Source organism: Gobio gobio (assembly GCF_949357685.1).
Source record: "Gobio gobio genome assembly, chromosome: 7".
Lineage (NCBI taxonomy): Eukaryota > Metazoa > Chordata > Actinopteri > Cypriniformes > Gobionidae > Gobio > Gobio gobio.
In genome coordinates, this window is record NC_137103.1 from 56473872 (window position 1) to 56499316 (window position 25445).

General features: G+C 39.8%; 1 protein-coding gene across 1 annotated transcript in view; it reads right to left on the reverse strand.

Moving 5' to 3' along the window:
• mxra5b (matrix-remodelling associated 5b) overlaps positions 1-25445 on the reverse strand; it is a gene marked incomplete at its 5' end in the record, with an annotated part of 34187 nt that overhangs the window by 6345 nt on the left and 2397 nt on the right. Inside the window, 4 exons of the mRNA XM_079820785.1 lie at positions 4238-5138; positions 9733-13569; positions 24182-24572; positions 24711-24840. Of these exons, the coding sequence (XP_079676911.1) occupies positions 4238-5138; positions 9733-13569; positions 24182-24572; positions 24711-24840 (5259 nt within the window). The remainder of the gene's footprint in view (positions 1-4237; positions 5139-9732; positions 13570-24181; positions 24573-24710; positions 24841-25445) is intronic.

A 25445-nucleotide genomic window follows, 5' to 3' on the forward strand; every position in this document is an offset into this window, starting at 1 on the left:
TGTTCATGTCTTTCTTTCTTCAGTCGAAAAGAAATAAAGTTTTCGGAAGAAAACATTCCAGGATCATATAATGGTTTTCAATTGCAACCAAAATGCTGAAGGTCCAAATCAATGCAGTTTCAAAGGGCTTCAGAGGCTCTGCCTGATCCCAGATGAGGAATAGGTTCTTATCTAGCGAAACGATCGGTTATTTAAAAAAAAAAAAAAAAAAAAAATTTTTACTTTTTAACCTAAATTGTTTATCTTGTTCAGCTCTGCGAGGTGCTAAGGATGACGTAATCGCGTTACAAAGCGCTCGTGTGAAGACTACTACAAACGCCCTGTACCAAAAACACTCAATTTTCAACTTCCAAATTGTCCGATTTCGTTGTTTTACCTTTTTTATTTGCTAAAGGGCGTTTGTATTAGTCTTCACACAAGCGCTTTGTAAACACGGGGCAGTGCTTCTGCCTGCGTTTGGCGCGACAGTATATTCATTTAAAAAACATTTTTTAAATGACCGATTGTTTCGCTAGATAAGACCCTATTCCTCATCTGGGATCACACAGTACCATTTGAAGCACTTCAAAGCCCTTTGAAACTGCATTGATTTAGACCTTCAGCATTTTGGTTGCAATTGAAAACCATTATATGATGAAAAATCCTGGAACTTAATTTCTTTTCGACTGAAGAAAGAAAGACATGAACATCTTGGATGAGATTGGATGAGTGAATTATCAGGAAATGTTCATTTTGGGGTGAACTAATCCTTTAAAACATAACCGACGATGTTTACGATGATATTCGACAAGACCGGCATTTTGATTTAATTTGTGTTAATATCGCGCTGTGAGACGCATGGGCATGCGTTCATATCGGTGGCATATACGCCGATGCTGATATATCTGCGACAGGCTTATATCGGCCGATTAAATCGGCAGACCGATAAATCGATTGGGCTCTAATTAAGAGCAAACAATAAGTGCAACCATAATCAAAGTACTATCTCAATATTCAAAGTGCAAAGACAGACCAAATTTTTCTTCAAGCAGGATAAAGAGCGAAGAGACGGTTACAACTACACATTCCAGCCCAAGATAGCTTTCATATGGGGAGATATTCGCATGCATGATCAGGGAGACGCTTTCAAAAAGCAGGGTATTGAAATTGCTTTAAATGTGCGCTCGCGTTTACTTTCGCTTTCAATTTTGTGTTGGATGAGCTGATGGAATTGAAGCGATCGTTATCCACCTGAATTAAACGTTTTATTTCTATAAAAAGCAAAACGACAGTGTAGGCGTAATGTAAATGTATTCTATCCTAACTTCACCCTCACACTCCATCATCGCAATATCATGTGAGACAGCTTTTCACCTCGACAAGAAATCTCGTCACATTTTAATCTCGCTTGGCACGAGATCTCATCACACCCCTATTTGTATCCCAACAGTGGCACATATGAAAAATGGCCTGTGTTTTAGTAGTGGTATATAGTACGTTTTATTCCAATGTAATACAAATGTGTGCCAAGACAAAAATGTACAAAGGAAATCCTAATGAGCTCAAGGCTGCACGGTCTCTATTTAAGCCTGAGCAGATCACAGAGAGCTTCAATGATCAACGGTAATTCAGAACTAATGTTGTTTCATTTTTGCTACACTGCATTTGCTTTATTGTTTTTCTCTTCCCTCTGTATCCATTTCTTTTCTTCTGTCCTCTGTAATTAATTACACTTCATGCTGTTTTGCTGTTTTGTTAATCATGCTCTGTAATCAACAGCGTATATGTATATAATTAAAGTGATTTAAAAGACGCCAGAGATGGTAAAATCCTTATGTGTGGTGTAGTATTTATGGTCAATAGATTTAAATTCTCAATTACCCTTGTTTTGTTGTTATGTTTTAGGTTCCCTTTGCATGTAAAATTATGTATTATTTATGTTTATTGAGCTTTTCCATCATTCAATTTGCATCATTTAGCCTCTTTGCAAAGTCTGCATTAGATTGGGACAGATTCAAAAGATAATCAGCACTGAAATGTGCCACTTAAACGGTCCAGATTAGGCTGATATGATCCTAGATCAATGCATTCAAGATTTATAAATGCCCTCTTTACATGTGAAATGAATAACAATACGTTGGTTTTATCATATAAAGTATTAAACTTAACTCATCATTCCGCCTCTTTGCATTAGATTGTGACATATTGACAGACAATCAGCACTGAATTCTGCAACTCAAACGGCTCAGATTATGCCAAAATGATCATGGATCTTGAAATACAAGCATCCTAAATTGTTGACATCCTTGACTCCTCATTAACCTCAGCTCTGGGAATATTTTTTGGGATTTCCACCTGGATTTGGCCGACCCAAATTGAAAAGCTTCTCATACACACATACAGTGTCTCTAAATACACAATACTGCTGTCATTTTACAGGAAACCCTCTGAAGTTTCATAAACCACTGCTAAAAGTGATAAACATGTGAGTATATGTTGTCTGAGCAGTAATAACCCCCCAAAAATTTGATTTTTTGGTTATAAATTAATTGTGAAAGTGTGTAACTCATGCCCTGTGTGCTCTAGCACCCTGCAGACAGTTCTGGCTTTTTCCACTAGATGGCAGCAAATACTGGAGAATTTTTTGTCTGTATCATGTTGTGTGCAAGATTTATTAAAATGGATCTGAAGAGAGGAATATTACCTTTTTTATGTAATTTCCACCTACCCAAAATCTCTCCAATATACAAGTATCTCCAAATACAGTGGTATAAATGTACACTCTAAAAAATGCTGGGTTAAAAATAACCCAAGTTGTGTTGAAAATGGACTAACCAAGCAATTGGGTTGTTTTAACCCAGCAGTTGGGTTAAATGTTTTCTTAAAACAACCCAATTGCTGAGTTAGTCCATTTTCAACCCAACTTGGGTTATTTTTAACTATAACATTTTTTAGAGTGTAACATCCCAGAATAACAAAATTATTTGTTTTCCAGTGTTTTCTGACAAATGCTGGAAACAGCCAGAACTGTCTGCAGGGTGCTAGAGCACACAGGGCCTGAGTTACACACTTTCAACAATTAATTTATAACCAAACAATCAAAAAGCGCCTCTTTTTTGGGGGGGTTATTACAGCTCAGACAATATGTTTATCATTTTTAGCAATGGTTTATGAAACTTCAGAGGGTTTCCTGTAAAATGACAGCAGTATTGTGTATTTAGAGACACTGTGTGCGTGTGTGTGTGTGTGTGTGTGTGTGCATGTATGGGAAGCTTTTACATTTGGGTCGGCCAAATCCAGGCGGAAATGGTCCTCTGTGTAAAGCTTTCAAATGGTGCAACATATGAGGTCAGAGCTCCTTCACAGACATTTAAAGTGTTAGTTCACCCAAAAATGAAAATTCTGTCATTAATGACTGAGCCTCATGTCGTTGGACACCCGTCAGACCTCCGTTCATCTTCAGACACAAATGAAGATATTTTAGTGTAAATCTGATGCTCTGAAAGGCCTCCATTGGCTCAATACACTTTACACTCTCAAGACCCTTAAAAGGCACTAAAGACGTCGTTACAAAGTCCATCTCACTACAGCGGCTCTACAATAACTTTATGAAGACGAGAATAGTTTTTGTGTGCAAAAAACCCTAAATAACGACTTATATAGTGATGACGATTTCAAAACACGGCCTCATGAAGATTCGGAGCGTTATGAATCAGTGAGTCGAATCATGATTCGGATCGCGTGTCAAACCGTCAAACTGCTGAAATCGCGTGACTTTGGCGATTCAAACTGCTGAATCGACTCACTGATTCATAACGCTTCGAAGCTTCATGATGCCGTGTTTTGAAATCGTCATCACTATACAAGTCGTTATTTAGGGTTTTTTTGCGCACAAAAACTATTCTCGTCACTTCATAAAGTTATTGTAGAACCACTGTAGTGAGATGGACTTTGTAACGACGTCTTTAGTGTCTTTTAAGGGTCTTGAGAGTGTAAAGTTGAGCCAATGGAGGCCTTTCAGAGCATCAGATTTACACTAAAATATCTTCATTTGTGTCTGAAGATGAACGGAGGTCTGACGGGTGTCCAACGACATGAGGGTGAGGAATTAATGACAGAATTTTCATTTTTGGGTGAACTAACCCTTTAACATTTGAAGTATATACTTGATGACGGTCCTTGGAGTTTAAGAGGATAAATGACCCCTGCAATTAACCAAAGGACAAATCCAAAATGAAAACATGGCAAATCCCTTTACCTGTAATATGCATCCACCAGTTTTTTAGATGGCGTCCTCCAGATGATCCGAGGATTGGGGCTTCCAGCGGCCGAACAGTTGAGACTCAGCTGACCTCCGTACCGGACTTCAGTGTTGTGTGCAGAAGTGGACATGATCCTGGCGGAGGTCGAGTTCCTCCTCACCTGCAGATTTACACTCCTTTTAGCCACGCCCACAGAGTTCACAGCCACGCATTCGTAATTCCCACAATCCTTCTCTGTAGGGTTGCGAATAAACAGCGTCCCGTTGGGGAAAACAAACAAGTTGCTATTGATGAACTGCGAGGGGCGAAGCTGCGTGCCGGTAAACGTGACCCATCGGATGCTGGGACTGGGCGAGCCTTGAGCGGTGCAGTGGAGGAACGCGGACTCCCAGTCGGAGATGGTGTGGTTCTCCCAGCGCTGCTCATGGATCGTGGGAGGCAATGCTGCAATTTGGAGCCTCACGGAAAGCATATCGGCTCCGGCGGGATTGCTCGCTATGCATTTGTAGACGCCCTTGTCCAGGTAATTGGTGTGCTTGACTTGAAGCGTCCCATTGGCGAAGAGCATGACCTTCTGTTCTGTGTTACTAACGGCACGCACCACTGATCGGTTTGGAAGCACCCAGCTAATGTTGGGGATTGGGAGACCTTGTGCTTGGCATTCCAGGAGTGCACGGTTTCCTAGAAACACCGTCACATCTTGATGACGTGGAAGGGTCACTCTGGGCGGGTGGGCCAACACCACCAGGGTCACCATCATCTTATCGACGCCGTGTGGATTGCGAACGCTGCACAGATACTGCCCGCGGTCCTGAAGATGGACGTTGTGGATGACAAAAGTCCCATTGGACTGGACTTCAAACCGCTGGATTCTGGTATTGGTCGACATGACGGCTCCTGTGGAGAACAAAATGTGAGGAAGGAGATAAACCTAGGGGTAATTAATAGGGATGCACTGGTTGACCGGCCAAAAACCGGAACCGGATGTTTTTTGCTTCTAGCGCGCAATCGGCAACCAGCCGGTTTTCTTTATATTTTTCTGCCGATTTTTCCGGAAGTGCGCCTGCGTGCACATACGCGCCTATATTGCAATCATTCGCGAACACGAACATGTCACTGTGTTACAAACGGAAACTGGAGAACTGAGGGAAGAGACGAGATGCTGAAGGGAATGAAGAGCCGCTTTCCTGTGCGAGCTGAAGTTGCGCGAGCTGAAGTTGCGCGAGCTGAAGTTGCGCGAGCTGAAGGTGAGCGAGCTGAAGGTGAGCGAGCTGAAGGTGAGCGAGCTGAAGGTGAGCGAGCTGAAGTTGCGCGAGCTGAAGTTGCGCGAGCTGAAGGTGAGCGAGCTGAAGTTGCGCGAGCTGAAGTTGCGCGAGCTGAAGTTGCGCGAGCTGAAGGTGAGCGAGCTGAAGTTGCGCGAGCTGAAGTTGCGCGAGCTGAAGTTGCGCGAGCTGAAGGTGAGCGAGCTGAAGGTCAGCGAGCTGAAGTTGCGCGAGCTGAAGTTGCGCGAGCTGAAGTTGCGCGAGCTGAAGGTGAGCGAGCTGAAGGTGAGCGAGCTGAAGTTGCGCGAGCTGAAGTTGCGCGAGCTGAAGTTGCGCGAGCTGAAGGTGAGCGAGCTGAAGGTGAGCGAGCTGAAGTTGCGCGAGCTGAAGTTGCGCGAGCTGAAGTTGCACGAGCTGAAGTTGCGCGAGCTGAAGTTGCGCGAGCTGAAGTTGCGCGAGCTGAAGTTGCGCGAGCTCACCTCTCTCCGCCTGCACAAGTGTAGATCGTGAGCGTTTGTTCAGCTCAGCTTCTCACGTGTTGGATCGGATGAGAACGAAACAGACTAACTTGTGACAAAGCCGAAATACTTCTTTTTGTAGCCTAAAGAAGAACATGCATGCACTTTAGAAATGAAATACTATCAGTTCTGTAAAGGATGATCATTTTTATTTTACCTTAAAATGACATTGACTTAATTTGATTTAAAAAGCACCTGCTCTTAGTTTTTTTCGTTGCACTAAACATTATTTGATTTACCATTTTGGAACAATTATATACTTTGGTTTTATTTAATTTCACCGGTAAAGACTTTTTTTCTTTACACTGAATTTAAAAACAAATGCTGATTTAAGTAACATCTTTGTTTGGATTGCAGAATATGCAGTTGTTGCCTTTAATTTCACCTTTCAGCCTTTTATTTTCCAATTCAATTTCCAGTTAATTTCAGATTGCGGGCTTGTTTCATTAGCCAAAAGCCAATTTAGCCTGTTAAATACCAAATAAACATCTTGTTCATGTATACTTTCGTTCTTTTATTGTGTAAAAATTTTTAAAAAATAAAATGAAATAAAATTCGGAAATCAGTATCGGCCAGTTTTATTGAAAAAAAAAATCGGTATCGGAATCGGCCATGTAAAATCATGATCGGTGCATCACTAGTAATTAACACATGGTTACCGAGTAGATTGTTCTCTGGGATGCGTTTTCATGAAAATCGAATGTAAAGAGTTTTATCTCTAAAAACAGATTAGCTTATAACGCTAGTATATGGGGCACAGAATAAGTCAAATTAAATCACTAGTTAATACCACTAACAAGGCTCAACATAGCCTCACACTAACACGGGAGCATAATGAGGGTCCCTACATGCAAACCCAAGCATTGAGAACTCTGTAAGTAGCCTGGATGCCAGCCGAACTTAGCCCCGCCCACAACATTTTTACTCGGGCAGTTCTGTCTGGACTTTCTCCGTAGAGAAGTAATTATGCCCGAACAGAAACTGTTCGGACCAATGAAATTAAACCCAGACAGGGTTGCCAAGTTTTTACAACTAAACCCGCCCAATTGCTAACGTTCCTCAAAACTAGCCAAAACAAGCCCAATAGCTTTCTGGGGGGGTTCTCCGGAAAAAAAAGGCATTTGGGGGTAAAATATGTGTTATTTTGGCAGGGCTGGCAGCTAAAATTCGCATTCCTGGGTCATTTCAACCTGCGGACTTGGCAACACAGTGCCTTGAGTTCTGTTGACATTTGACAACTAATGTTATGTGTCGCTCTGATTGGTTGTAGGTCTATCCAATTGAGGTCTTTCCTGGTTCGGTTGAAATACGCCCCATAATCACAGCCCAACGGAGCAGATCAGACTCAAATTCTGACTAGAATTGTGTATGACGACGTCAGGCTACTCTGTAAGTGTACAAACAGTTTAATAAGAAGATACTTTATAAAGACAGAACATTACGCATATACAGACAGGAGCCATCTTGGAAAATAGTCTCGACGAATCGAGCCTCGAACGCTGTGCTAAGTGATGAACTGTGACTCTCATATGGTCCGTTGTTTCCGGAAGAAAGCACTGAACGCAACAGAGAAAATAAATAAATACAAATAATTTAAAAAAACAGAGACTAGTGCTTCCAAAGGATACACACTAAAGAGATGGCGGATTATTCAACCGTGGCTCGATATTTTCCAAGATGGCTCCTGTCTGTATATGCGTAATGTTCTGTCTTTATAAAGTATCTTCTTATTAAACTGTTTGTAAACTTACAGAGTTCTCAATGCTTGGGTTTGCATGTAGGGACCCTCATTATGCTCCCGTGTTAGTGTGAGGCTATCTTGAGCCTTGTTAGTGGTATTAACTAGCGATTTAATTTGACTTATTCTGTGCCCCATATACTAGCGTTATAAGCTAATCTGTTTTTAGAGATAAAACTCTTTACATTCGATTGTCATGAAAACACATCCCAGAGAACAATCTACTCGGTAACCATGTGTTAATCACCCCTAGGTTCATTTTTCACCAGAGATGTCCTTTAATTGATTTAAAGCAGCAGCTTTTACTCATTCTGAGAAAGAGAGAATTCTGAGAAAGAGAGACTGAAGACAACAAAAGTGCCAAATCAATGAAAAAAAATAATCCATTTAGAAAAATAATAAAAATGCCATGAATTTACAGACAGAAAGGCTGCACAAAACACTAATAATACTGTTTGTTTCTCTGATTTGTCTCTATAACAAATTCTAATGAATATACATTTTTAATTTAATAACATGTAACATAACATAAAATGTAATAATATAATTTTTATATGTGTATATATATGCACACACAAACATATATACAGTTTATACACGCTTGTGTATTTATTATTTATATTGTAAATACTGTAAAATTTGTATGTGTAATTTTTTTTTACTTTTTAAACTTTTTATTCATCACAATATCCCTGAAGACTGGAGTAATGGCTGATGAAAATTCAGCTTTGAATCACAGAAATAAATTATATATTAAAAATATATTAAAATAGAAATCCATTATTTTAAAATGTAATAATATTTCACAATATTACAGTTTTTTTCTGTATTTTTAAATACAGGGTTGATGAGCATAAGGTACTTATTTTAAAAACATTAAAAATAGTAATGTTTCCAACATTTTGACTGGTATTACTATTAATAATATATATATAAATGTGACCCTGGAGCACAACACCAGTCCTGCCTCTCACGCGTTTATTACGGTAACAATACATTGTATGAGTCCAGTGTTGGTTGTAACTAGTTACGAAGTAATTAGTTACTTTAATTTAATTACCTTTCCCTTGAAAAAGTAAAGTAAGGGATTACTCTTATTTCTTCTGTAATTTAATTACAGTTATTTTTGATGTAATTGAACTAAATACTGTGTATAGACTGTAGAACAATACAATAGTGGAATTAACATAAAAATTTGAAGTCTAACTTTAAAATGCATGTTTTTATGTAACCTTTTCACATTTGTAATACTTTGGTCAGTTAATAAGAATAATTGATGTAGTTTTATATTATGCATTTAAAAGAATTAAAAGAGCCGTTTCATGTCTATCCTTGAATTACTTAACTAGTCAAGGTTGATATAGTATTTAGAAAGTAATTAGTAATAAGTAATTAAATACTTTTTGTAGAGAGTCATTTGTACAGTTATCCAATTACACTATTGAAGATGTAACTAGTAACTAGTAATGAATTACTTTTTTAGAGTACCTTACCCAACACTGTATGGGTCAAAATAATAAATGTTTCTTTTATGCCAAAAATGTATGTACATTTCCTACCGTAAATATATAAAAAATGCATTATTAGTAGAAATATGCATTGCTAAGGATTTAATTTGGACAACTTTGAAGAAGATATTCTCAATGTTTAGATTGTTTTGCACCCTCAGATTCCAGATTTACCAATATTTCGACTAAATATTGTCCTATCCTAAGACACCATACATCAATGGAAAGCTCATTTATCTCAATTTAAAAAAATGGACCCTTATGACTGGTTTCGTGGTCCAGGGTCACACATATATACACATACATACAGTACCTAATTGAAAAGTGTGGAAGCCAATAAGAAAAAAACATTTAACTTCTATTGTAAAACAATAAACGTAAAGTTTCAAGATCACATTTGGTTTATGCATTAAAAATTATACTCTGTTTTCTGAATATGCTGAAACTAAGTCATATGTGAGTTACCTGTGGAGACTTTGGTCCAGGTCAGGAGGGGTTTCGGCTCCCCCACAGAATCACACGGTAACTGCACATCTGTCCCAGCATTCACAGTCACTGTGTGCAGTTTGGCAGCAGAGATTCTGGGTCTCATTTGCAGGACGGGAAGAGTTTGCGATCCTTGAGATGCAAGAACTGCACTCGACTGTCTGTTCACTGATTGGTGGATCTGAATTTGCTTGTTTGGCTGTGTGGTGCTTGATGGGGGACTTGATCTAGCAGTTGATGTCAATATTTTAGGTGCTGTCGTTGATTTGATGTTGTTGACAGAGTTTAAATCCACAGATGAGGTGGTTCTGAGAATATTGGGTCTTATATGGACAGATGGGTTTCTATTATGATAGTACGGATACCTGTGATTAGTGCTGGGAAAACTTCCCCTGTGCCTGGAATCTATGACGTTCGTCCCAGGATTTCTTGAGTAAAATGGGATTCTGTTGTCCGGTAAGGGATAACTGGGTGTTAACTTCAGAGCAGGTGTAGTTGTAGTAGTAGTAGTAGTAGTAGAGGAAGTAGTAGTAGTAGTAGTAATAATAATGGGAATCATGACTGTAGGTGCCAGTACTGTAATTTTGGGTGAAGTATTCAGTGTTGTTGTAGGAACAATCAAAGGTTCATCGAGTTCATTGACTAACCGTTCCCTTTGGTCTTCCTTAGAAATCAAGTTCGGTTGTAAGAAGTTAATCCCATTGGTTTCACTGTGAGTAGGCACTGGTGAACTTGTAGCTAAAGACTCGGTTTGTGTGCCAACAGATATTATGGATTCTGTAGGAGTCGCTGCTGTTGAGGAAAAAACTGATTCTTCCTCTATAAAGTTTGGATCTGGTTGTGAAAGTGGGAACTCTCTGGGTTGTGGCATGGAGTTGACTATAGATTCTTCTATGGAAATATAATTTTCTCTTGTACTAGTAGCTTCCAATGTGTCGTTCTCTCTTAGTACATCTCTAAAGTGTGATTCAGTTGAGTTCAAGACATCCAGCCTGTCTGTGTCCAATGTAAAGCCGGTCTCTGTTGGATCCATCTCTTTGTTGGCTTTTGGTAACGCTGTTGAAAGTGTGCTTGTGAACTCCTGCCGAGCAGTTGTCAGTGGGACAGTTTCAGAGCCAAGTCGAGATGTTGGAGCTACACCCTCGGGAACCATGTACTCATCCATCTCTTCCTCCTCTAAAGAGGTAATGTCTTCATTTTCTAACCCTGAAACCCCAGACACTGTAGCAGATGTTGTGCTGATGGGGTGAGATGTAGAGTTTGGCATCTCCTGAATTTCGAGGAAATGACTTGTCTTCACTTTGTGGATTTCTGGACCAGTTTTCCCAACAGGGAGGGAGATGGTATTTTCCTCATTAATGGCATTTGTTAATTCTCTCTGCACTGTAGGATGGACTGGCGTGCCTTCAGTTTGGGTTGTGGGGTCTATAGTCGGATATTCAGACATACGAGTTACTGTTACTGGGATAGTCGGATGGATTGGCGTGCTTGTAGATGAAAATGTGGAGTGAATGTGAGCAGTAGCTGGATGGATCAGTTTGTCTTCAGCTGGCTTTGTGGGATCTGTATTCAAAGTTACAGTTGGTACAACTCGTGTTACCCAAGGTCTTCTTGTAGGAAGGTTTGAGAATGGCCTTCTGAACTTTATTCGCCGCCTGCCTCCAAATCTACGCCTGGAGCTCCAGTGATCTTTGGCTCTCGGTTGTGTTGAACTAATGTTGACGGTTGATGTGGTTGAAAACGAAGTGCTTTCAAGCTGCCCAGAATCAAAACCCCCAATCTGTGACTGCACACCAGTCTTTCCGGAGAAATTAAGCTCATTTTCTGTCTCAGACTTTGGGTTGATGACAGACCCAGAGTATACTTGGTTATTCTCTGCACTTATGGTGCTCACATGCCCTCCTTCGGCAACGCTCACCTCTGTCATAACATAATGAGGTCCAGATGTGGGATTTGAGATGTAAGCCACTTTGTCTGAACGAGTGTGTAATTCTGGAGTTGCCGTTCGGTAGATGTTATAATTTGCTCCCACGGTATGCGGTGTAATTACATGCGTGTGGTAAACATCCGTTTGGTGTGGCGTGCTGAAAGTGTTTGATTCCTCGGGTAAACCGGAGTCACCTGAAGAACTCTCAGTGTTGTCAATCGATCCTGGATGATCCTCGTTCACCTTTGGAGTGCCTTGTTGGGAAATGTGAATTGATGCATTTTTTAAAGATGTTTTCTCACGGATTTTGGCCAAAAGAACGGCCCATTTCTGGGGGTCTATTTTGTTCTTGCCATTAACGGTTCTTTGATTTGTGACCGCAGTTCTGTTCGGTTCATGCATGCCCTTTCTAAAGGGGCGTCTACGCCGCATGTTGCCTTGTGTTCTTCCATTCGGACCCCTCCTTCGATTAATAAAGCTTGTGTTTGGTACTATTCTCTCTTGAGTTTCAGAACCATCTCCAGAAGCATCTTCCACATCCTCCAAATAGGCTTTTACCTTAGTGGACACTCCCGAAGCAGACTGCGGTCTAATGGGATAGCGTCTCAACGGCTGGATTCCTCTCCGTCTCATGACAGTTAGTTTAGTAGCCAGCACATCCACACCGTGCTGGTTCATGGCGATGCATTTGTAATATCCAGTATTGTCAAGCTGACTTTGAGGAAGGGACAATGTCCCGTTGTCGAAGACTAAAGCCCTGGATGTATTTGCGTTGGCTTTCAGTACACTGCCATCTGGAAATATCCAATTCACCTCAGCATCTGGTGTTGCCGTAGTAAGACAGTGCAAAGAAGCAGATTCGCCAACAAACTTGGTCAAAGCATTCCCGATCTCCTGACCTGGAAGAGGAGTTGAAGACTCCATAACTGATAAACGGAAAGGCAGAACATCGATATCTCCTGCAACCTCAGCAATGCAGTAATAAACCCCGGAGTCTCTGTGCTCGACAGATTTAACGTGAAGCTTGCCGCTTCTAGAGACGCTTGCTCTGTTGTCCGTCGAGCTGAACGCAGCTTTAATCTTCGACCCATCGGGCATCATCCAATGAACGGCTGCATTTCCAGAGCTTTCCACACGGCAGTCCATTTCAATCACGCCACCGACAACAGAACTGAAGCTCGTCTGGGTTTTATTGTCATGTTCAATCATGACCCAAGATCTGACGAGCTCCTTGTCTGTGGTGGTTGTCAAATGAGTATTAAGAAGGAGTCTCACACTTTTGGAGGAGGAATAAGGCCGGTTTAGCTTGAGGTTCATGAAGGACTGCATGAGCCAAGGTGGATGGGCTAAAACATTAGCTCGGATGCCAGTGTAAAAGAAGGCATCCTTCTCGATGTCCTGTCTGTATCTGTAGCTCAGCTCCGGCTCTCTGCTCAGCATGATTTCCCTTCGCAGATGCATGGGCACTTCACTGTAGTAAGCAAGAAGCCTCCAAAAGCTTTCATAGCTGTCTCTGTCCACAGGACACTCCACGTCAAAGAACAGAGTCACGTTAGCAGCGACCTGCAGAGATTTCGTGTAATTCCAGGAGATTTTAGTGGAGTCGCTTGGTTCAAGTATTTGGCAGATCAAGTCCACTTTAGTCCCATGCTCGTCGGATAAACCAAAGGAGACATTTCCGAAAGGAGGTTTGATCCTGTCGATGGGCAGGAGTTCACTGATGTTCTCCTCATGCGAGATGTTCTTCCCTGGGGAGTTGATAGCCGGTCCAGAGCAGATGAACTCTTTAAGATCAGAGATCTCTTGTCCTTTGAGGTGTTTAGGAAAGGAGCACAGTGGACAGAGCTGACCGCTGGCAAACGTTCTGTCCTTCTTGCATTTCATCACCCCTTGGAAAAGGAGACAAATTCAGATGGAATTAAGAAAGTGCTAAACATTCAAACACAGATACATTTTTATGCTTCTATAGCAGGGGTCTTCAACATTTTTCAGGTGAAAGACCCCTTAGGCGATAGAGACATGGAGCAGGGACCCCTGATACAAAATGTGTCAAACAGAGCTACATATTAAGCATATAGCCTTCAATATTAATAGAAACTAACTCTATGATTAAGAATAAGATATGTTAAGACAGTAGATCAGAATGCACATTTCTGTTGCACATGCATCACTGTCTGTATCTTACTTGCCATTGTTAAAATTAACAAAATGCTGCGATAAAAAAAATCTAAATAAAATCAAAATTCATTAGTTGTTTGCAGTTGTAGTAAATTATTTTAATTGTCATACATTTATTTTACTAATTAGACGGACAATTAAACATTTATCTGAACTTTAGTTTCAAGTTTACTAAAACAACTGTGAGATGGACAATTAAGAATCAAATCACTATATATACAGTATATTGATACGAATCTATGATTCTGTATTTACATCGTGTATCTACAGGGAGTGCAGAATTATTAGGCATGTTGATTTTCTGATCATATTTTTTTTCCAGGCACATTTGACCAATTCCAAACCACAGTAATCCTAATAACTACTATTGATTTAGTATTTAATAATGTATAAGTGATATATAATTGTTCATGAAGGCTGGAAATGAAAATCACCTTATATTCAGGTGTGCAGAATTATTAGGCATGTTTTCTTTTACAGATAAATTGAGCCAAAAAAGAGATTTAACTCAGACTGAAAAGTCAAAAAGTATTAAATGCCCATGAGAAGGATGCAATACTGATGCAATACTAGACATTGCAGTTAAGGCGAGACCATTGGACAGTGAAATGCTCGTTGGGTCAGCAGGATCTGACAAAAACAGGTGGTGAAGAAAAGACACCTGTTAACTGCAAAAGAATTAAGAATTAAGGTGAAGAATTAAGGGTGAAACCATCAGGAACCCTTTAGTCTCCAGCGCCACCATTTTCCAGAGCTGAACCTACCTGGAGTCTCCAGAAGTGAAGGTGTCAGGATCTCAGAGACTTCAGTTAGGTAAAGAATCCTAAAAAATGACCCCCACTAGATAAGAATCACAAGCTGAAGTGTTGTAAAATACATGAAGAAGGTTTTTTTATAGGCTTTATGGACAGATAGGATGAGAATGACTCTTGAAGGACCAGCACCACATCCTCTAGTACCACTGTTTGAAGAATTCATCTTCCAGAATCTGGCAGTATGTTTTGGGAGTTCATTTTAGTCCATCTCTGCAAAACGGACTTCAGGATGGACTAAAATGAACTCCCAAAACGTACTGCCAGATTCTGGAAGATTAATTCTTCAAACAGTGGTACTAGAGGATGTGGTGCTGGTCCTTCAAGAGTCACTCTCAACCTATAAAACCTATAAAGCCTATAAAAAAGCAGGCTTCATGTATTTTACAACACTTCAGCTTATGATTCTTATCTAGTGGGGGTCATTTTTTAAGGATTCTTTACCTAACTGAAGTCTCTGAGATCCTGACACCTGCACTTCTGGAGACTCCAGGTAGGTTCAGCTCTGGAAAATGGTGGCGCTGGAGACTAAAGGGTTCCTGATGGTTTCACCCTTAATTCTTCACCTTAATTCTTCATTCTTTTGTGGTTAATAGGTGTCTTTTCTCCGCCACATGTTTTTGTCAGATCCTGCTGACCCAACGAGCATTTCACTGTCCAATGGTCTCGCCTTAACTGCAATGTCTAGTATTGCATCAGTATTGCATCCTTCTCATGGGCATTTAATACTTTTGGACTTTTCAGTCTGAGTTAAATCTCTTTTTTGGCTCAATTTATCTGTAAAAGAAAACATGCCTGATAATTCTGCACACCTGAATATAAGGTGATTTTCATTTCCAGCCTTCATGAACAATTATATATCACTTATACATTATTAAATACTAAATCAATAGTAGTTATTAGGATTACTGTGGTTTGGAATTGGTCAAATGTGCCTGGAAAAAAAATATGATCAGAAAATCAACGTGCCTAATAATTCTGCACTCCCTGTATTTTGACATGCCATATTTTTGTCCCGTGCTAGTTATCACTGTCAATTGCAATTTCGAGGGTGAAACACACATTTATATGTAGACGTCACTTCCAAAACTTTGCAGTGTGTATTTGGCCGTCGTTTCTCTTAGCAGCATGATAAACAATACTTTCATTCAATGGATTATAGCTATATAACCTCAAAAGCACGAAAGAGTGCTCACTTTACAATCACAGTTAAGCTGTCCCTCATCTCAGTTCGTGATCTCACATCATTCCATCAAAATCAGTAAAGTCGTCTACACTGAATAATGAATCTCTTACTTACATCGTGTCTTTGTAAATGAGAGAATTCACGAGAGCGAGTAGAATTGAGAACTGAAGAAAAACTCTGGCATTTTGAGCGGTGTGGATTTTATCTTAAACACCTCTGGCCATTGCGTTCCAGAGATCATCGAGCATGTCTATGATTGGCTTCATTTCTCAAAACACGCTGTACACTGAACATCTCACGTTCTCCAGAGCCCAAACTCAGCGCAATGTTTGCCAAATTTGTTTTTCCAATAATATTATACTATTTCAGTATCAACGGAGGGTGCTCTGCTTTCGTTTCAGGGTGCTTATAATTTAATTTGACTTTGTGATGTTTTCTCTGTTTTCTAAAAATTATTTGTGATCAAACATTAATTGGCGGACCCCCTGCAGTACCGCTGCGGACCCCCGGTTGAAGACCCATAGTCTAAAGCTTTTTATGCTTACTCACTTGCTGCTATGTAACTATAAGGTAGAGCTGTAATCGGGCCTTAAAAGCTAGGCCCGACAAGGACCAAGCCCGACAGAATTCGGCCTGAGCCCGACAAGTACATTTTGATTGACAGGTTTTTTAAAAGGCTGAACCCGTTTACAGCCCGACATTATTGAAATGTGCGCACGCACACAGCTCTTTTGCCTTTTGTCAAGAATGAGTCATTCATACATTTTTTTTTACATAATTTATTCATGACTAACGTAGGCTATAGGCCACTTGGAAGTTGGAACAAAGAAATAAAATAATCATAAAGCGTAACTCAGCACTCTAAATAGGCCTCGGCATACACTTAGCCTAAATAGGGCCCATAAAAAAAAGAGTCTTTCTTAATAAATTAAATCAAGATAAATTATAAATTTAACGAATTAATTAAACGAAATAATGAAATAAAATGAAAAGTTACATCAAATTGACATTAGGCCTAAAACAAACGAAGCCAGGACTCTCTCCACAATCACCAATACGAATATAAATAGGCCAACGCGCCAATAAAAAGGAGTATTTATTAACAAATTAAATTAAGATTAAAAAAAAAAGATAAACAATTGTCAATTGGGGAATAACCCTCCCATACGCAGCCCCGACATTATAGTTCTTACGCCAGCTCTTTAAACCCCTCGCCATTTACGATATTAAAAGGCCTAATGTCTTTACAGCAAAAGCGGACACACTTCTCCGTCACCGTTTGTTTCACCTTTGCAGGGATGGGTTTTGATGCTGTAACGAACGGTGTGATTGTAGGTTGATCCTGGGCACTGGCAGGTGTTGAACAGCTTCGATCAACATGCCTCATCCACGAATTCCCCGTCGTTTTGCTGTCGTACTTTAACAGAATGTCGCATCTTTTGCATTTCACATAACCCACTGGCTCATTATTCTCATTATGCACATGGTCAAACGTTTTTGACATCTCAGACTTTGCTTTCTTTGCTAGTGCAACCAAAACGTAATCGCCAGAGGCCAGCCTCCGTTTCACCTCATTAGCATCCATTTTCGCGCTAACCGAAACGCATCACCTGACTGCTCATTTGTTAGTTGACAACTTTTTTTGCTCAATGAGAGTACAAATTGGCAAGTATATGAAATGGTGTGAATAGCCAGTTTTTTATTAATTCTAACAATGCATGAACGTGAACAAACGTGAATAAATGTGAACGACGTCCGGGATAGTTGACGGGCCAGCGCTGCATCGGCACAAAAGTTTAAGCCTTGACAATTTAAACATTCAAATGCAAGACGACGTGAAAGGGAGCTCATTTCGTTACGTGTATGGGCCATTTTGTGCGCGCAAAGCCGCGTCTCAGACAGTGTGAATACTAAACTGAGCTCTTCTCACGGCTTTTTGCACATGAATTCATGCAAAATTATTAGTGCTGTCAATTGTTGTGTTTTAACGCATGTGATTAATATTTTTAAAGTTTAACGCGTTTAAATATTTAACGCAATTAACACAACATCCGTTTTTTCTGTCATCCTTTGGCTAGCGTTACATTATATGATCACGCTCTTATCCATGCAAATGCTTGTAAAACCATTCAAGTGCGACAAGACAAAAGAGAACGCGCTGTCTGTGAATGTCCTGACTATGACACACACACACACACACACACAACAAGACAAAAGAGAACGCGCTGTCTGTGAATGTCCTGACTATGACACACACACACACACACACACACACACAACAAGACAAAAGAGAACGCGCTATCTGTGAATGTCCTGACTATGACACACACACACACACACACACACACAACAAGACAAAAGAGAACGCGCTGTCTGTGAATGTCCTGACTATGACACACACACACACACACACACAACAAGACAAAAGAGAACGCGCTGTCTGTGAATGTCCTGACTATGACACACACACACACACCACAAGACAAAAGAGAACGCGCTGTCTGTGAATGTCCTGACTATGACACACACACACACACACACACACACACACACAACAAGACAAAAGAGAACGCGCTATCTGTGAATGTCCTGACTATGACACACACACACACACACACACACACACACAACAAGACAAAAGAGAACGCGCTGTCTGTGAATGTCCTGACTATGACACACACACACACACACACACACCACAAGACAAAAGAGAACGCGCTGTCTGTGAATGTCCTGACTATGACACACACACACACACACAACAAGACAAAAGAGAACGCGCTGTCTGTGAATGTCCTGACTATGACACACACACACACACACACACCACAAGACAAAAGAGAACGCGCTGTCTGTGAATGTCCTGACTATGACACACACACACACACAACAAGACAAAAGAGAACGCGCTGTCTGTGAATGTCCTGACTATGACACACACACACACACACACACAACAAGACAAAAGAGAACGCGCTGTCTGTGAATGTCCTGACTATGACACACACACACACACACACACACAACAAGACAAAAGGGAACGCGCTGTCTGTGAATGTCCTGACTATGACACACACACACACACACACACACACACACACAACAAGACAAAAGAGAACGTGCGGTCTGTGAATGAATTAATGAATATTTTATTACAGAATTAATGCTAAAATTCCTGTTTTGTCTTCTATCCTCATAAGAGCATCTGAAATGAGTTAAATACCATCTTAAATTAACTTTGAGTAAATGAGATGCGGGTGACAACGCGTCAGATCCGCGTCATGTTCGGCAGCGGCAGATCTTAAAGTGACAGCAGACACTAATGATGTCTGTCATTATTGTTCATCATTAATTCATAAAAAAATGCCATTACAACAAATATTTAAAATAGTGCTGGGAAACGATTAAAAAATTAATCCAAAATTTTTCTGTAATTAATTGCGATTAATCACAAGTTTCTAATAATTTAAGTTTTAAATATTTTGATATTGTAAAAATTTCAGTTACTCTCCAAATAAATGTAGAAACAATTTAAAGACAGTATATTTTAAATATGTGTTGTATTGTCATGTTTTTATGAATGAAGGCCAGTATCACTGATGACTCTATGAAACATTGATGACGTTACATTACAGTATAACTGAAAGATGCCAATTTCAACATTTATTAGGCTTTAAAAAAACTACTTTTAATTTAAGTTAATTTAAAACAATCTTTACACAAACCCAAAATAATAAATGTTATATTTACCCATGGCCTTCCCTGTTAGACATATACAGAAATGTAATAGTTATCAAACACCTTTCTTAACTGCATAAATAATAAAAGTAATATAGATTAATCATCATTAAAGCTACAATTTTCTCTGTCCCCGTTGTTCTGTGATGAACATTAAATGACATCATCATCAGTGCTACTGTCACTTTAAGATCGGCCGCTAATGAACACGACGCGGATCTCACACGTTCACAACTCTAAGTTCATTTAAGACGTTATTTAACTAATTTAAGACCCTAATATGAGAATACTCAAAATTCTCTGTGTTGTTATTGTTTGCTCATGAGCAAAAGAGAACTCGATGTGAGCAGGAGACTGATGCGAGGCTGTCTGTGCGTCGAGTGTGTGTGTGTGTGTGTGTGTGTGTGTGTGTCAGTGTGTCCCTCGATTAGCTGACATGAGACTCAGCCACACACACACACACACACAGACACACACACACACACACACACAGGAGCGTGATGATCATGTAACGCTAGGCAAAAATGGATATAAAAATGGACGCTGCGTTATTTGCGTAAAATATTTTTAATGCGTTAAGCTGAAAAAAATTAATCGCCCGTGTTAACGCGTTAATTTGCCCAGCCCTAATTTAAATTATACTGTCTTTAAGTTGTTTCTACAATCATTTGGAGAGTAACGTGGAGAGAAATTATTACAATATAAAATTATTAAAAACACATTTTAATTATTAAAATCACAATTAATCGCGATTAATTACAGAAAAAAATGTGCGATTAATTAGTTAATGTTTTTAATCGATTGACAGCACTAAAAATTATGTTAAAAAAATTGCGAGTAGTATCCAAGTAAACATAATCGGTTACGTCTAAAGTGAAGGTAAACATTTGAGAAAGTAAACGCATGTGTATCTGTCTCAGTGTATTAGATCAGTGCATTCGCTCTTAAAGTGACAGCAGCCTAATATCCCTGCAGTCGGTGTTTATAATGTTAATCAAACAACAAAATAATCACTCACTGCTCTTGACTGAATAACTTTAATAAGGATATTTAATTTATAAACTGAAGACTATGCAATTTTTTAATTGCTTACTTTATACATTTCTGTACCTGTAAACTACCGTCAGCCTTACCTGAAAACCCTGAAAAGCTCTGTTTATTTCATTTGTATCTCTGTTATGTTGAATTTATTAGTGCTTTTGCTCCTAATTTGATTATTTGTTACTTGATGTTAATAATTGGAATTTTAAATTGTGAATTTCCACTTGTATCTGTGGAATTGTGTCATTACTGCCGGTTTCATGGTTGATAAAGAAGTCAATGGCCATTGGCAGGTGTGGCAAAAACGTTTCATCCACAACAAAGGACAACATAATATATGCATTAACACAAGGATTAAACTCACAGGAAACAAGGCTTTTAACATTACTATTTGTAATTACAAAGTGTTAAAAATTAATTAAAAAAAATAATGAAATAATAAACAATGAAATACAATTTCAATACAACAGAATTTTTAATTTTCTCTGTCTGCGATATATCACACGCTTTGATGATAGTCATAATTATGTGGTAACGTTACTGATAGGCTATTGTAGGCTAAGGTAGCCTATAGATGTTTATACTTTTTAATAAAATTGTGCCAGCTGAAACAAATGCTATAATGAAATTATGAATTATTACGGGTAGATCACCACAGGATTAAAAGCGGTCGAAGGTTGTTTTTTTTTCAAAGAGCCAGAAAGTCACTTTGCAGGAGACAAAACAAATTAACAATGATACTAACGTTAGCGTTTCAGGTAGGACAGTAGATATATCAGCAAATATCGTTCTCAAAGAGATTATTTTTGGAATATAATATAACAATGCACAATCACAGTAGTGACTGACGCTGACTAGGTTAAGCATTTACTGTATCTGACGGAAATGTTGCAGGCTTGCAGCGCGATCTGCCAGTCTCTTCAAAGGAAGATTACAAACGGTGAACGCCAAATGATTACACATGACGACTGTTATTTTTGTGGTTTGCTTGATAAAGCAGTGTAAACTGAAAGGAATATCTGGACCACAGCCAATCAGAGGCAAAAACCCGTCCCATCTCTGTCTCTGATTGGTGGTTTAGACCACGATATGATCCAACCATGAGTTCCATAGAAATATATACAACCCCAAATCAGAAAAAGTTGGGACAGTATGGAAAACGCAAATAAAATAAAAAAGTGATTTCTAAATTTACTTTGACTTGTATTTCATTGCAGACAATATGAACACAAAATATTTCATGTTTTGTCTGGTCGACTTCATGTCATTTGTAAATATGCATCCTTTCCTGTCATTCAGACCTGCAACACATTTAAAAAAAAGTTGGGACAGGAGCAATTTAGGGCTTGTAATGAGGTAAAATAGATAAATAATGATGTGATTTGAAACAGGTGATGTCAACAGGTGATTGTAATTATGATTTGGTACAAAAGCAGCATCCAAGAAAGGTCTAATCCTTTAGGAGCAAAGATGGGCCGAGGATCGCCAGTTTGCCAACAAATACGTGAGAAAATTATTGAAATGTTTAAAAACAACGTTCCTCAAAGAAAGATAGGAAGAGATTTGGATATTTCACATTCAACAGTGCATAACATAATTAAAAGATTCAAGGAATCTGGAGGAATTTCAGTGCGTAAAGGACAAGGGCGCAAGCCTAAGCTGAACAACCGTGATCTCCGATCCCTCAGGCGGCACTGCATCAAGAATCGTCATCATCTAGAAGCCATATCACCACATGGGCTCAGGACTACTTTGGCAAACCTTTGTCATGTACCACAATACGCAGTTACATCCACAAAAGCCAGTTAAAACTGTACTGTGCCAAAAGGAAGCCCTATGTTAACAGTGTCCAGAAGCGCCGTCGACTTCTCTGGGCTCGAGGCATCTGGGATGGACCATCACACAGTGGAAACGTGTACTGTGGGCAGATGAATCAGTATTTCAGGTATTTTTTTGGGAGGAATGGACGCCGTGTGCTCCGGACCGAAGAAGAAAAGGATCATCCAGACTGTTACCAGCAACAAGTCCAGAAGCCAGGGTCTGTCATGGTATGGGGTTGTGTCAGTGCCCTTGGCAAAGGTAACTTGCACTTCTGTGAAGGCACCATTAATGCTGAAAAGTACATAGAGATTTTGGAGCATAATATGCTGCCTTCAAGAAGACATCTTTTCCAGGGACGTCCATGCATATTTCAACAAGACAATGCAAAACCACATTCTGCACACATTACAAAGTCCTGGCTGCGGAGGAAGAGGGTTCGGGTACTTGACTGGCCTGCCTCAGTCCCGACCTGTCTCCAATAGAGAATGTGTGGAAGACCCTGTACTGTTGCCCACCTTAAGACTTGTTTGCAGGAAGAATGGGACAAAATTACACCTGAAACACTTCATCACTTGGTGTCTTCAGTCCCTAAACGTCTTTTAAGTGTTGTGAAAAGGAATGGCAACATTACAAAGTGGTAAATGCTTTACTTTACTTTATAGGGCTTCCTTTTGGCACAGTACAGTTTTAACTGGCATTTGTGGATGTAACTACGTATTGTGGTACTTGACAAAGGTTGGCCAAAGTAGTCCTGAGCCCATGTGGTGATATGGCTTCTAGATGACGATTCTTGATGCAGTGCCGCCTGAGGGATCGGAGATCACGGTTGTTCAGCTTAGGCTTGCGCCCTTGTCCTTTACGCACTGAAATTCCTCCAGATTCCTTGAATCTTTTAATTATGTTATGCACTGTTGAATGTGAAATATCCAAATCTCTTTCTATCTTTCTTTGAGGAACATTGTTTTTAAACATTTCAATTTTCTCACGTATTTGTTGGCAAACTGGCGATCCTCGGCCCATCTTTGCTCCTAAAGGATTAGACCTTTTTGCATGCTGCTTTTGTACCAAATCATAATTTCAATCACCTGTTGACATCACCTGTTTCAAATCACATCATTATTTATCTATTTTACCTCATTACTAGCCCTAAATTGCTCCTGTCCCAACTTTTTTTGAAATGTGTTGCAGGTCTGAATGGGATGCATAGCAAGGATGCATATTTACAAATGACATGAAGTTGACCAGACAAAACATGAAATATTTTGTGTTCATATTGTCTGCAATGAAATACAAGTCAAAGTAAATTTAGAAATCACTTCTTTTTTTTTTTTTTGCGTTTTCCATACTGTCCCAACTTTTTCTGATTTGGGGTTGTACATAGATGCCTCATTCGACCGCTCCACGTATAGCGGCCCATAGAAACTGGAGCTAATGAGGCATCTACGTATATATATCTATGGAGAGTTCCGTCAAAGGAGAACAAACGCTTCATTCGTGGAGAGGCAGCGGATGCGAGGTGCACCGGTGCGACCTGGGAAAAATTTAAGTCGCACCCTTACAAATTTTGTCCAAATTGGTCGCACTCTAGAGCCCTGAATTGGCAGCATTTTATTAACACAGAACCAAAGACTACAACCTGAACTGATCTTAAAAGATTTCCTTCAGGAAATTCACATCTTTGATAACGGTGAGCACTTGAAGCACTCAGCAAAACGGATGGATTACCTGAATTTCGCGCGCTCCAATCCTGAATCCAGCTCATCCGGCAGTCGCAGCTCCACGGGTTGCCGAACAGGAAGAGGTTCTCCAGCTGAGGCATGTTCTCCAGCATGTTTCTGGGCAGCGTGCGGAGCAGGTTATCAGACAGGTACAGATGCTTTAGGCTGGACACTGGGAACCGCTGCAGCAGGGAGAAGGTGCTGAAAGTGTCAGGATGGAGCTTTTGCAGGTGGTTGGCCTCTAGGTGGAGCAGACGGAGGGACGTCATCCCGCTGAACGCGCCCGGGTGGATGAACTCGATGCGGTTGTGGTCCAGATGGAGCCTAATAAGGCCCGTCAGACCAGAGAAGGTGTGCCCGGTAATGACTCTCAGCTTGTTGTAGCTCATTTTAAAAACCTGCAGGAAACGACCAAAAAAACAAGCCAGTATTTTACTGCATTCTCTAGAGCTAGACCAATCGAACTAGAGTGACTTTTACTAGCCAGAAGTAATAATTAGGAGTAAATTAAGGGCTAGTGTGCTTCATGATTTTACCTGTAAGGAAACAAGATCCTGAAAAGCACCGTCTGGTATTTTCTGCACATTGTTGCTATGCATCATCAGCAGCTCTAGTTTACGAAGGCCACCGAAAGAGACGTCTGAGATGTGATTTATAGCGTTAAACCTGTTAAAAAGCAAATGCATTGTTACCAATACTACTCTCAAAATAAAGTTGCTTTTAATCATCAGTATGGAAGCTCGTTTCCACCACAGGAAAGGTAAATGCGATCTCACAATTTTAAAAATGTGAATTGTTTTTGAGAAAAACCTTTTAATTTTTTTATTCGGTGGCAGAAACAAGCTTCCAAACATGGGTTACTTTTTATTTTATGACTAAAAACACTATTTTTATGCACAATTTGTTTACAAGGACTAAATATTATAGTCCTAGTAAAACAAAAATGTAGGCACATGTTTATAACATGGAAGGCCTGGGCTGGTTGTCACATGAATAAGTTGTTTCAAGGTCTTTATCTCAGTAATTCAGGAAATTTTGCGTCAAAAGTCACATGATGTAAATGATTGTTGTCTCTCTATCAATGATTTTATATGCTGATTTCAAACATGTAGTCTAAAATGTGTAATTTTTTTTTATAAATGATATCCTGTGATCACAGCCCAAAACTATGGACGCTTGTTTCTGCCACACAATACAAAACAACTTTTTATCCCTGAATTCTGACAGTTTTTCTCCGAAATGTGAGATATAAACTGTTTTAGCTATAATAT